Source organism: Lonchura striata, chromosome 19 (genome assembly GCF_046129695.1).
Source record: "Lonchura striata isolate bLonStr1 chromosome 19, bLonStr1.mat, whole genome shotgun sequence".
Lineage (NCBI taxonomy): Eukaryota > Metazoa > Chordata > Aves > Passeriformes > Estrildidae > Lonchura > Lonchura striata.
The window spans coordinates 2,670,269-2,682,813 of NC_134621.1; the positions used below are offsets into that span (position 1 = coordinate 2,670,269).

Genomic DNA, 12,545 nt, shown 5'->3' on the forward strand with positions numbered 1-12,545 from the left:
CCATATAATTGTCCTTCTGACACTGCATCACCTGCATGAAGATTCTCTGATTTTTAAGTGGAAAATGTTGAAATGATGGTGAAATCACTCATTTTTCCTAGAGCCTGCTAGATCCACAATTGCATGAGCTTTTATCCTGTGGTGTTTTCAGCAGCAGTGGATGCAATCCCATAAGGTTGAATGTACCATGGAAGTTTCAAAAAAATAAAACATTATTTTCAGATGTTGCCTCATTCTGAGGCTGCCCTTATGGCAGTTTTTATTGAAGTCTGTCATTATGGGGCCAGAGTCACCTTTCCTAAGTAGAGCCCAGTATTTGTATGACAGCCAGAGAAAGGAGGAGAATTCCAGTAAAATGAGAAAAAACCCCTTCTCAAATCACTGATCCTTTGCAGTACAAACTTCTTGGTTCCATGGAACTTTAGGCTGCACAAACTTTTTAGCAGCTGGGTTTCTCTTTCTTTTGGATTCACCTGCACCAAGCTTGAGATCCCTGTGGAAATGAGATGATGTTGATTTTTCCAGCTCTGTCCTTGCAGTCAGCTGCACTTCATTTATAAATAGTTCAGCAGCATCAGCTGCATTTATTTTATGACCCATTAGAGAAGTTCATTGGGATATACACAAATATTAGTATAGAATCAGAGATGGGCTTGGGTTGGAACTTAAAGGTCTTCTTCTTTCACCTCCAGGACACTTTCAGGTTGCTCCAAGCCCCATCCAACTTGACCTTGGACACTTCCAGGGATGGGGACTCCACACCCTCCCTGGGCAAGAGAAAAGTTGTGTTTATGAGTAACAATTCTGCTGAACCATAATTCATTTGGCAGAAAAATAAAACCTCTTCAGATGTAGCTGAATACTGATCCAACAACTCTTTTCTGTTGCAGGGTGTCCCAGAAGATTTGTTGTTTTTTTATGAACATCTCCAGAAGGGTGGTGGAGTCTTTCGAGTGAACCAATGCCTCCTGCTCTACCGGTACCACCCCCAGGCTGCCACTCACTCTGTCCTAGAGTAAGCTGTGGTTTCTAGGAGAACTTAAAAGTTGATTTTATCTTGCAGAAAAGATGGTGAAACTGTATTGGGGTTTTTTATTAGGATTTTTAATATGTAAAAATTTCATTCTCATGTTTTTGACGTAGGAATCATAACGTAAAGAATACTTTTGAAATGTTATGGCTTAATTTCAAAATCAACTGCCTCAATATTTAAAAAGTAAACAGAAACTTGTAATACCAACAAAAACAGACTAAACCCAAACCTTTAATCTGATAATGTGCTGCATTTACATTTATTATTTTCTTATTTTAAAGGGTCTAAACCACCTAAATCAGATAATGAGATTTGAAAAATCCCTGAGGATGTTTAGGAGTAATTATCTCAGGTGCTTCCTTCTAAGCTGCTTTTGTTGCCTGCTGCCTTTCCTGGGCTGCTCAGCCCCTAAAGGAGGTGTTAAATTGCTGATTCCTCTCCATGCAGCAAGCTGAGCCAAAGCTGTTCCCTTCTCTTGTGCATTGACATTAATAAAAAATTACATGGGTTGTACTGTCCTTTAGGCATCCCATGCCAGAGTCACAGTGGTAATTAAGTAAACTGTTTTCTTACTGATTAATGATTAAGTACATCTTTCAGTCAGCCCTGTTTTTGTGGCTTTGTAGAACTGACCAGTAAAAATTAACATTTTTGTGTAAATTTTTGTCCATGCCTGTATTGTTGTATTGCTGCACACAGTGCAAAACAAATAAGTGCCATAAATAGCATGAGTGCATGGTTAATGTCACTACAGATCTTTATAAATGTGAATATCAATATAAAATCATTTAACTACGAAAAGGTCATTCAAGCAAATAGCACATATGATTTTGATTTTGCAAACAAGCACAAGATAAATTATTTTCCTTTTTATTCATGTTGAAATGTAAAGTTTTTTGGTTCATTTTTCCTCTTTTACTGTGTGATCCTTTTGGCACTTAGTGGCCAACTTTTCAACCACGCATTCTGGGACACTAAAAACTCTTGGAAGCCTTTTGCTTCTATCTGTGGGAAAGCATCTAATTCTTGGAAATTAATTTGTTTTGAATTTACTGCAAGCTGTTGCTTATTCAGATCTCCAAGGCTGTGTGGCACAAGCACCCTGAATTACAGCATCCTGGGGGAATGTGGAGATGCTGTGAGCATTTTCAGATGTGCAGGGTGTGTGTCCAAATTGGCGCCTCTCTTGTCTCGTTCTAAGAAATCAGGAGAGCTGCTCTTCCTCTTGGCTTCCTGCTGGTACTACTGGGGATGATATTTGGTGTGACTTTCCAAACACGAGGTTGTGCAACAGCTCTTTGTGCTGCCTCAGCCCCTTGTTTGCTGCCCGAGTTCTGAAGGGTTGCCCCGTGTTTGTGTCTGGAGACCAAAGCTGAGCAAAAAGAGATTAATGGACTCATTACAAAGGTTTAAGTTCATAATTTATAATTTCACTTGGGTCTTGCCTAATTTGCCTCTTGGTCGTTCCATCTTATTTAATGCATGTCCTGGCTTTTCTAGAAGCCTTTTCCATTATATAGTCTGTTTTGTTGAGCAGTTTTCTGTGGTGTTTTGCTTTTTACCATTGGCCCAGGTCATCTTTAAATTTTGCATTAGGCTAGACCTGGATTTGGAAGTAGTAACTCACCAGCCAAATTGATATCTTGTCTGAGATCAAAATTATGTTTGTAGGAAAGTTGTTTTTTTTTTAAACACTCTATGTGTGGTTTCAGTCTTAAAAACCATAGCAGGACATATTTATAAAAAGGTTCATCATTCATTCTTTCCAGCAAAGACAACAGTCACTCGTAGCCTGTGATGATTTCAGTTTATGTGGGTGTCTTTCAGAACCTTCCAGGGGGAAAGAAGCCTCACTGCATTTTCAGACTTCCTAAAATATATATAAAACTGCTTGGCAAGTTGACATTTGGTTCTTTTATTTTTTAGTTAGTAAGTATAATTGTAAACATTCATGTGCTTTAGGTCATTTCCTATGATTAGTATCATTCTGGAACACATATCTGGAGTTGAAAATATCTATGAAGCAGGAAACTAAGTCTTATTTGCATTCTCCCTTACCCTGGAGGCATCAGTCTGCATTATTAAATGTTTTGGGTGTGTGACAGAATCTGCATGAAGATCAGTGTCTGTATTTAGATTTCAATTGGTGCATGCAGAAATATGAATGTTCTCATTGTCATTTCATCCAAGGTCTGTGATGGATACCTGCTGGATTTTGAGAAACTTCTCTTCAGCTAGGAATTCACAACAAAAATCCCACTTTTCATCTCTCTTGGATCTAAATCACTTTATTTGGTGTTGTACCCTTGGTTGTGTGTATTCAGTGCTGCACAGCCACATTAAATTCATGTGAAACCATAGCAGAGCTGGCTTTAGAGTGAGGAATACTGGAGTAAGAAAGTCTAATGTATAATAAAAACATGTTAAAATTCATAGATTTTTATCTTGCCAAAGGGGAGAGAAAGGAACTGTATATACAACAATACCTCACTGTGAGATGAAAGTGAGCTTGGAGTGAGGTGAGCAATAAAAAATTGCACTTGTCTTTAGGTAGTGCTGCTCATGAAGACAGGTGGTTGGGGCATGCAGCTAATCCTTGGTGCAGTTTACAAGCTTTTAGTCAAGACAAATTTAATACATGTGGAAAATAAGGTTTGTATCTTCTGTCTAAGATCTGGGCAGGAAAGGTGAAGTGCACCTTCAGTAATTTCAGATCCCCTGTGCTCAGAACGAGTGTGATACTGCTCTGCAGAAATAAGTAGAATTACATAATCTATTGAAAACATCTGGTTTCAGGCACTGGAAGCTTCCAGTGTCATCTGAGTGAAGAGGAACAGGCATTAGTGTGAAAAACACATTTGGCTGTTTCAGAGGTGCTCTGAGGCCAGGTCTTGGATCTGTGGTGAGCACAGGAATGCCTCCTTCATTTCCTGCACAAACACACACGGCCAAAAATAGGCAGGAGAGAGGAACAGCCTAACATACTCCTGTAGAGCTGAAATTCAGATGAGGTCAACTGCATTTTTATCTTCTATGCTTGCATTTGGCACTTCAATTAAACATGGAAACTAATGACCTCATTAGATTCTTGAGAAGTAAATGCCATTAACATTGATAGTCTCTGTCTCTCTTAATAAGCCTTTCATGAAAAATAGGCCACAATGCAAACCATGCCTCAGCTAATGACCCGTGACCTGAAGATGAACTCAGACATTAATAGAACCTATTAACAGTGTAAATGTAATAACTCAGTGGGACGATATAGTCCAGCAATTAATAAGTTCACATGAAGTTCAACAGAACAACAACGGCAAAAAAAATCAGTTTGTTCACCAGTATGGCCAAGGTTCAAACAGGATTTATTTCTGAATTTCCTGTGGATGGTAAGGGCCTTGAATTCTGCATGCAACACTGGCTGCTTTTTCAGCTCTCACTGTGATTATGAAGTCCTGTGTTCCTGCATCTCTGCTTTATCGATCAGGTGAGGTTCACCTCTCATCCAGAGCTCTCTTCCCCTCTTTTAGTGATGGCACATCAATAAAAAGCCTGGAAGATGTTCACTGGGGCAGCTCCTCTTCCTGCCTGGTGTTACCTGAGCACCGTGCAGGGCCAGCACAGGGAGAAGAGGTCAGATTTATGGATCTATAGTATTTCTGTGGATGGCAATCCGTGCCTAAAATTCCAGGACTGTTCAGGATATTGGGCTTGTATTTCTGCATTGCTCAAGTGCTTGTACATCTGTCTTTGCTCTGTGGATTCACTTATGTGGCCTCGCTGGGGGAAGGAGGGGAAAGGCAGTGCAACAATATGGCGAGGTTTGACTGAGCTCAGACATTAAATCATGTTGCTTTTATTGTCACATTATCTTTCATTTCAAAATAGGAGCAGAGCAGATGTTTCTTGACTCCTGTATTCAGCCAGTAGGTCACCACACATTTTTAACAGAGCACCATTGTTGCATGACTTGGGTGGATGGTCTGGTAATAACTTCTTGGGGCTGAGGAACACACGGTGTAGTCATTCTCACCCTCTGCATGAATACCCTCGTTTCACTCCTGCAGAATTTTGGCTCCTCTTCTTCCTCCCAAGCTCCATAACTGATGAGCATTGAGGGGCCATGGCAAGTGAGACCTTAGGAAAATTATGTAAGCCTCAAGAATGACATTTCGAGTGGAAATACTCCTAATATTTCTTTTACAAAGTTGTGACAACAAAATGAAAGGAATGGGGGAAATAACGTGTTTCAAGATTTGGGGTCAAGAAAGAGCGTTAGGATATGGGAACAAATTTGTACAGTGAGAAGAATTTTGTCCCACCTTCTGGTGAGGAAAATCTTGTGAACTGAACACAGGCTTGGACATGGTACTAAAGGCTGCTGCAAATTGCTTACTCTAATCTTTTCTGAGATGGGTAGGAAAAGCTGTCTTGATTTGGAGTGATGCAGAACAATAATACCTCCTGGGTTTTGCTGGTAGCTGTGAATATGTAATAATGCATAATCTGAAAATAGCTGTGAGAATCATCTCTGAGTAGTGGTTTCTACGACTTGGAGATCGTTTCAGGCATTTTCTTTAATTACCCTTTGCACGTTGCTGCAGCTCCTGGCTGCTGCACCTGCACTGGCTGCTGAAGGATGGGAAAATGGCATTCCCTTATCCCTCGAGGCAGGAATCCCAGTTATCTATTCTGGAAACATCAAAAAAATGTGGCAACTTAGGTGAACCAGAAACCTGAAGGGAATAACCGAAACTCTCTCCTTTGACACCTGTAAGCTCCCTTTTGCCTCAGCGTGTGGGATTGTTTGTGCAGAGTGAGTTCTCACCAAGATGAAGCCTGTGAGTGTCACTCTAAAGCTCAATCCCAAATTCTCCCCTCGCTTCTGTGTTTATCTGATATCTCACCTTGTGCTGTTAGAAGTATTTCAGGGTTAACTCAAGACTTCAGAGTGATAGATTTAATTTTTTCATTGAAAACACACAATATGGAGCTTTGAGATTCAAATGCTTTTCTGTGGACATTGTCATGAGAATGCCTCATAGTGATGCAAGCAAAAAAATCCCAATTCTGGGTATATTGGCTTTGTTTTTACAGCCCACAGTGCATATTTAAGAAAGTTTTTTATGGGTGTTAAATGAAGCTGTTTGACAATATTCTTGTGGTTGAACAACAACCCGATTAATTTGGAGTTTAATTCCTTTCATACCCTTTGATTTTGGAGTGCAGTTCTCTTACAAGCTTCCCCCACTTGCTTTTCCAGGACAACATTGATAAGCGAGATAAGTCAGTAAATCTGCTTTAGTCTGAAATATTCACGTGTGATTAACACCACTGAGATTTGGTCTGATTGAATTTTACCTCAGTAGGTCTCTCACGGCCTAGACAGCAACCATGAACTGTCTGGAAGAACCAACACTGCTGTGCTCGGACCTCCATCTCCATGAAAATAAAAACATCTTTTATAAGCCTGGAGGTAGACTGCAGTGTTTGCACAACACCTAGAAATTAGTTAGAAGTTCTTTTCATGCCTGGTTTTTTACTTTAGCTTTCTTAATGCTGCAAGCTCAAATGGAAAATAAACTTGCCAGTGCCACTCAAGCCAACAGAACAGATTCTGAAGTTTATTTGGAATGTAATACGGTGTTACCTTCTGAAGTCACATTTCAAAGGAAAATCACTTTTAAAAGCTTTCCATTTATGTGCAAAGCAATAATCTTCCTTTTTAGAAGCTCTAAAATGTCTAGTAAAGTGATCCTGGAAAAATACTTGACCTTCATATTTTGTTCCTTAAACTTTCCTACTGGGGATGGAGTATGCTCTCATGAACATGGAAAAAGGCAAGTGTCAAAGGATGCCAGCAGCAGTTAAAGCTTTGCAGCAGGAATGCATCTTGTGGTTGCATTAGAAGAGATTTTTGATCAAATCCAAGAATTTATTTTTCTCTATTAATCAAAATGCTGGTGCAGAGCCAGCCTTGAAACTGAGAGGAAATTTTATTTGTGCATGAGGTCTTTTCCAAGTTAACAGAGCAGGATCAGTGATGAAGTGCTGAGCAGGATCTGGCTGTGCTGAAGTGAAGTGGGGTCACTGGGTCCTGTGAGGGTCCTGTGGTCTTCAGAACATAACTGGGGCTGTGAAGACATGATGCCAATAATAAAATGGAAAACCCCACTTGACATTTGCCTTAAATAAGGAGACACCACTAGGAGTTCATCAAAATTTATTGAGAAAGAAGGTTACAGCTCAAGGTGCCTTGTACAAGAGATCTATGTCAGAAAGTTCCATTTGTCAAATTGAGGAAATCAATTTATTCTCTCTAAGAAACTGTTTAATAAGACTGAGGTGGGTTCCTAGTTAATTAATATTAAATGAATGCTGGAAATAAAGTAGATGTTTTTAACAGCAGGCAGTTTTCTTTAATCCATTATAAATGTTGTATTCTTAAATATTACATTATAGGGTAGAACACATGCACTCAAACATAAAAAAAGCTGTAGTTGTCCATGTGGATTTGCCAGTTGGGAGAAATGGACCACGAACAAACTGCTTTCCTTGACATTGTTTTCTCTTTCTGAGAACCTGTCTTGAACTTGTTGAAGGTGTCAGCAGGTCTTCAGTGTCCAAGGCTGTTGGATGGTCCCTTGCTGGGGGTGGTTCCAGAGCTGTGGATTTGTCATTTGTCACCCTTGTTTACCTCAACCACTTGGCTTAATTGTGTTGTGGAAGTTATCCCAAAGATGAACACTTCAAGGTGTAATTGCAGACAGACATCTGCCAGCTTGCGTTTTTTTCCTAAAGTGTGTTTTAGCAAGTTCTATTTAAAAGAGCAAGTCCTTTATAAAAGAAAAAAAAAAATCTCACTGCTTTTTGTTCCTAGAAATGCAGGTTCTTATGAAAGTTACCTTCAAATACAAGGATAGCCACATTTGAGTCATTGCCAAGTAATATTTGGGAACTTTTACAGTTAAATCTGTCTGATTTGGTCTGAAATGTGTGTGAGAAGGGTGTAAAGAGGTGGTTTGTGTGGGACAGTGGTTGTTGCTGGGGGTGTCACTGATTCAGAGCTTTGACAGCCACGAGCTGGAGCCTTGCAAATACACACTGTAAATGTATTTATGCTGTGGGCAAGCTGGGCTTCTAAATCTCTGAGATTCCAGCTTCACATCAGCCAAGGAGAATGATCCCGTGGGCAGATGGAGCAGGAGGAGCTCAGCTTGGGTTTAGGAGATTTTGGAGATGCTTTGCCTGTGTTACTGCAGGGTTCTAGGGCAGTTCAGAGGTGAGTACAGGTGTGGGAAGGGTTGAATTTCACTACCACAGCTGCAGCTTTTCATATTCTTGTGATCTGGGAGGGTTCTTGGAAATACAAGTTGTTTAGCTACTGCTTCCTATCTATCCAAATGTTTTTTGTCTGAGAACTTCCACTGAATTTCTTTTCTATGTTTTCCTCAGAAATTTCCAGTCTAATGTTTTGATGGGATTTTTTTTTTTTTTTTTTTTGGTATTATATAAATCCCTTTGGTCACGTTTACCTGTAGGTGAGTGTGTACATGTGCACATAGCTCTATAATAATACTAAAAGTTTTAGGGGTCAAAATCTGCCCTTTTCCCAACTCTCCAGGGAAACCATCTGGAATCACCGGGTCAGGTTCCTTGAGGACAGAGTCCTGAGCTCCTGGACATCGTTCACCATTTGGAATGCTGGCAAGCAAGGCAAGAAGCTCTACAGAAGCTTGTCACCAGCTAATCAGAAAAAGGTGAGCTGGAAAGTGACATTTGTACAAAACCCACTTCTTCATATGCCCCCATGATCCTTCTAATCCCACACAACAAAATTCTCATAAAATATTTTGTCCCCGAAGTACTAGTTGATAATTAATATAAATTGGGGCAATTCTCAATATTCTCTGTGATGTGTTTATTCTCTTAAAATGCCATGATATTTTATTTAGAGCTTATGGTGGGCATGGAGAGCAAGAAATGCACCATGTTCCTGCTAAGCACAGTAGTAGGTGAGACACAGCTGTGGTAGGAAGGTACTCAGGGTGAGTAGAGCAACTCTTTATTTGGGTTGGATGGTGCTGAACTGCCTTGTCCAGAGTCACCCATACCTGTATAACATTTGCCCAGTTCCAAGTTCAGAATTCCAAGTTCCAAAACTGGACACGTCCCAGGTCTCTGTGGCTCCCTTTGGAAAGGGATTGATTGCCAAAAACTATTTGATTGCCAAAAAAAAGGGTTTGGGGTGGGCTGAAAGGGTGAGCAGAAACTGCTGGACGTGACTGTCCCATTCACACTCAGCTGAAAATGCTTATATTTGGCAGTGGCAGATATTTCTCAGGATATATTTGTCCAAGAGTCTAAATACCTTATTTTTATAGCATTTTCTTGTGTGCAATAACTTTGTGTTAGATAAAGTCTTTAGGGCTTATGTCAAATGGCTGTTTCTTATAAAGAGCCACAGAACATTCATTTTATTGCTGCATGTGTTTTTCTTTTCTTAAGGATATGGATGGGAAGACAAAATGACAAATACATATAAAAACCTGATTAATGTTGTGGCCCTCAGACCACACACATATAAAAAAATAGAAGATATTTGTATACACACAGTTAGAATTACTGAATAGGCATGGGAGTAAACGTACAAAGCAAAAACTGAACTGAATTTCCTGCTTGATGTTCCACTGCCATTCCAGTGCCATCCCTCAGTCATTGCCATCATGTGGCAGTGGGTGAGCTGGATGAAAAGATATTAAATGAATCAGTTGCTTCATCCAGAGAGGACAGGCCTGTCCATGAAATATAATTTTTGATTTATTGATTTATTATGACAGTTATAGTCGATATTTTATTATTATTTAGAATAATCATAATGACAATTATATTTTAATGTATATATTAAAAATATATAAAAGTGTAAAGCCAAGTAAAATTAAGTTTAGATAGAATATAGCTGTCTAAACTTAATTTTAGTTGCTTTTATACTTTAAGTCAGTTTAGGCTCCTGAGATTTCACCTATGCTTTGTTTGTCTGCATACTTTTATTGAGATGCAGAATTTCATCAGATGTCCTGACCAGCTTTGTCTGGACTGTGGAGTCACTGCAGGGTTGTTTTCTCAATTGGCACCAAGTACCTGCAGAAAATCTGGGACACTTACTCCTAGGACAAATAATAACACCCCCCCCCCCCCCCCCAAAAATAAAAAAAAACCTACAGCTTGTATTATTTTGTAATTTTGAGACAAACCTGAACTCTACTAAATCCTTTGGAAGAGAATTAAATAATTTGAACTGTCAGGCTTAGGGTGTGTAAAAAAATATCTTTTTTAAAAAAAGAAAAAAATGTTTCTAGTATTTTTAGAACCTGGTAAACAAACAATTGCATTTCTTCTGCTGACAGGGTCTTTGTGGGATGTTGAAAAGCCCAGCTCTGCCCTGTGCCAAAGAGCATTGTTTCTTAGAAAACAAAATTCAGGCAATTCCGGGAAGCAGCAGTCTGTCTGTGTTCATACTCACTAACAAATTATTACTTTAGTTTGTTTGGAAAACAGTGTGAATGTGAGCTGTGGTTATGTTAAAAGAGAAAAGGACACCTCAGCAATTCTCCTTTTCCTTTCAGCCATCTGTATGCTGAATGTTAAATCTGATGCTTTGTCTCCAAAGGAGTCAGGCAAAAATCCAAGGTTCAGGATTTTTGCTAACAGCAACACAAGAAAAAAAAAAAATATTCCAATAGTATTTTTTTATGAATTAATTACCATGATCTCAGTATTCTTAGGGAAATTCTGCTTCCTGGCTGTCCCCTTCTTGATTCACACTGCTGACATTGGTTCAGTATTAGCATTTCTGCAAGAATGAAGTCAAACAGACCTTTTTTTGTTTAAAACACATCCGTTGTGTCTATAATTTGCAGCAGAAGATGGAAACCAAATGTTTTAGGGATGCTCCATGTGCCTGGAGGGTTTCTGAGCTGTCTTGTCTGTTCTTTTATTCTCCATCAGACTTCAAGCTGAAAGGAGAATTTAAGCATTAACATTTTGTGTCATTTCCGATGGCTGAAAATAACGTTCCAGTGGCTCATGGAAAAGCAGGGGAAAGGACCAAATAAGCATCAGCTCATTAGTGGGCTGGAAACAGTGCTTGTACACAGCCAGGCCATGCCATTCCTCTGTGACAGCCCTGTCTGCTGGTGGCAAACAGAAAAAGCCTTTTGAAGGTCCTTTTCCCTGGCTCATCGACCATTTAAAATCATCCATTGGTTTCCCTTCGCCTTTTTCCAAGAGCAGCATCACCAAATCTTGTTGTTGCATGTCAGAATCTGAGCTATTGATGATCCTGAGATTGCAGAAAGTCTCTGTCTGTCAGCCCCCTGCCAAAGCAGAAGCCATCATTGGTCTGTGCTGGTTTCCAGGTTGTTTATTCTGTTTATCTCTCACATGTTCTGCTGCCCTGCCCAGCTCTGTCCTGCAGGGCAGCGTGTGGGGCTCTGCCCTCAGTGGGATGTGACAAACATTAAATACCAGAAACTCCCTGGGCTGGATTTACAAGAACGTGCCAATATCTGTCACCTACGTTGGACAGTGTGTCCCCAGCCTGAACCAACAGAAAAATGCCAACACCACAGTGAGACATGGAGGGCATGAAGAAGGAGAAAAAGGACAAGGCACACCCAATTTCCTCCATCTTGTCCCCTTTGCACCCCTCATCTAGAATCCTAAAATTTTACTTTTGCACCTGTGCCACACTTAATTATTACTGATATCAAACACTCAGAGCTGGTAATTCATGCTGTAAGATTGAAAACTCTTTTCCATGGACAGAGATCACAGCCAGTGTCTCTGGGGGCTCTGTCCAGGGGGGTTCCTGACCCCTGCCAGGGTCCCAGACCTGCCAAGGCAGCCAGAGGGAAGCTCTGGGTTCCCACAGTTGCAGCTCTGGTCCTTCAGCTCATTCCCACACACAAGAAATGTTCAAGTTTTGTAGCATTTTAACCATTCTGGAAGTGTGTGAGTGGCAATGTTGAGCCTGGAGTGGGGACATGGAAAGCAAAGAAACAAGAATAAAGGGGAGAATGTTACACCCACCTCAACAGTGGAAGGGCAATGTGAAAGCAAGTTAAAAGCCTCCAGAACAAGGAGAGAGATGAAATTTGAAAGTTTCAGTTAAATCCAGGTATAAAACACCCTAAAATGACATGGGGTAAACTGAGGCTTCGTTACTGTAGTGAATGCTTCTTGGCCAGGAAACATCCCTGCTCTCCCCATATAGGAGGAAGTGCTTTTTGCAAGCTCTGTTTTGTCAGCACAGAGCTGTGCACACCCAAAACATGCCTGGCATCACCCAGATTTCCTCTGCAGGGATGAGTCTCTGGCAGTGAGGTCCCACAGCTATGAAGGCAGGTATATGTTGTACAAAAAAGGGAAATGTTTTATGTCCAGTGATTTTGTGTGTTGGATTCTGGTGTTAAAATTCTTGGTGTTAAAATTCTCCAGTGACTCTGTTGTGGATGTG

General features: G+C 40.2%; 1 protein-coding gene across 3 annotated transcripts in view; it reads left to right on the plus strand.

Annotated features, from left to right (window-relative positions):
• QTGAL (queuosine-tRNA galactosyltransferase) overlaps window positions 1-12,545 on the plus strand; it is a 103,703-nt gene that overhangs the window by 78,839 nt on the left and 12,319 nt on the right. For all 3 annotated transcript variants that reach the window (XM_031506389.2, XM_077787331.1, XM_077787330.1), the window contains 2 exons: window positions 891-1,015; window positions 8,652-8,787. In XM_031506389.2, the coding sequence (XP_031362249.1) occupies window positions 891-1,015; window positions 8,652-8,787 (261 nt within the window). The remainder of the gene's footprint in view (window positions 1-890; window positions 1,016-8,651; window positions 8,788-12,545) is intronic.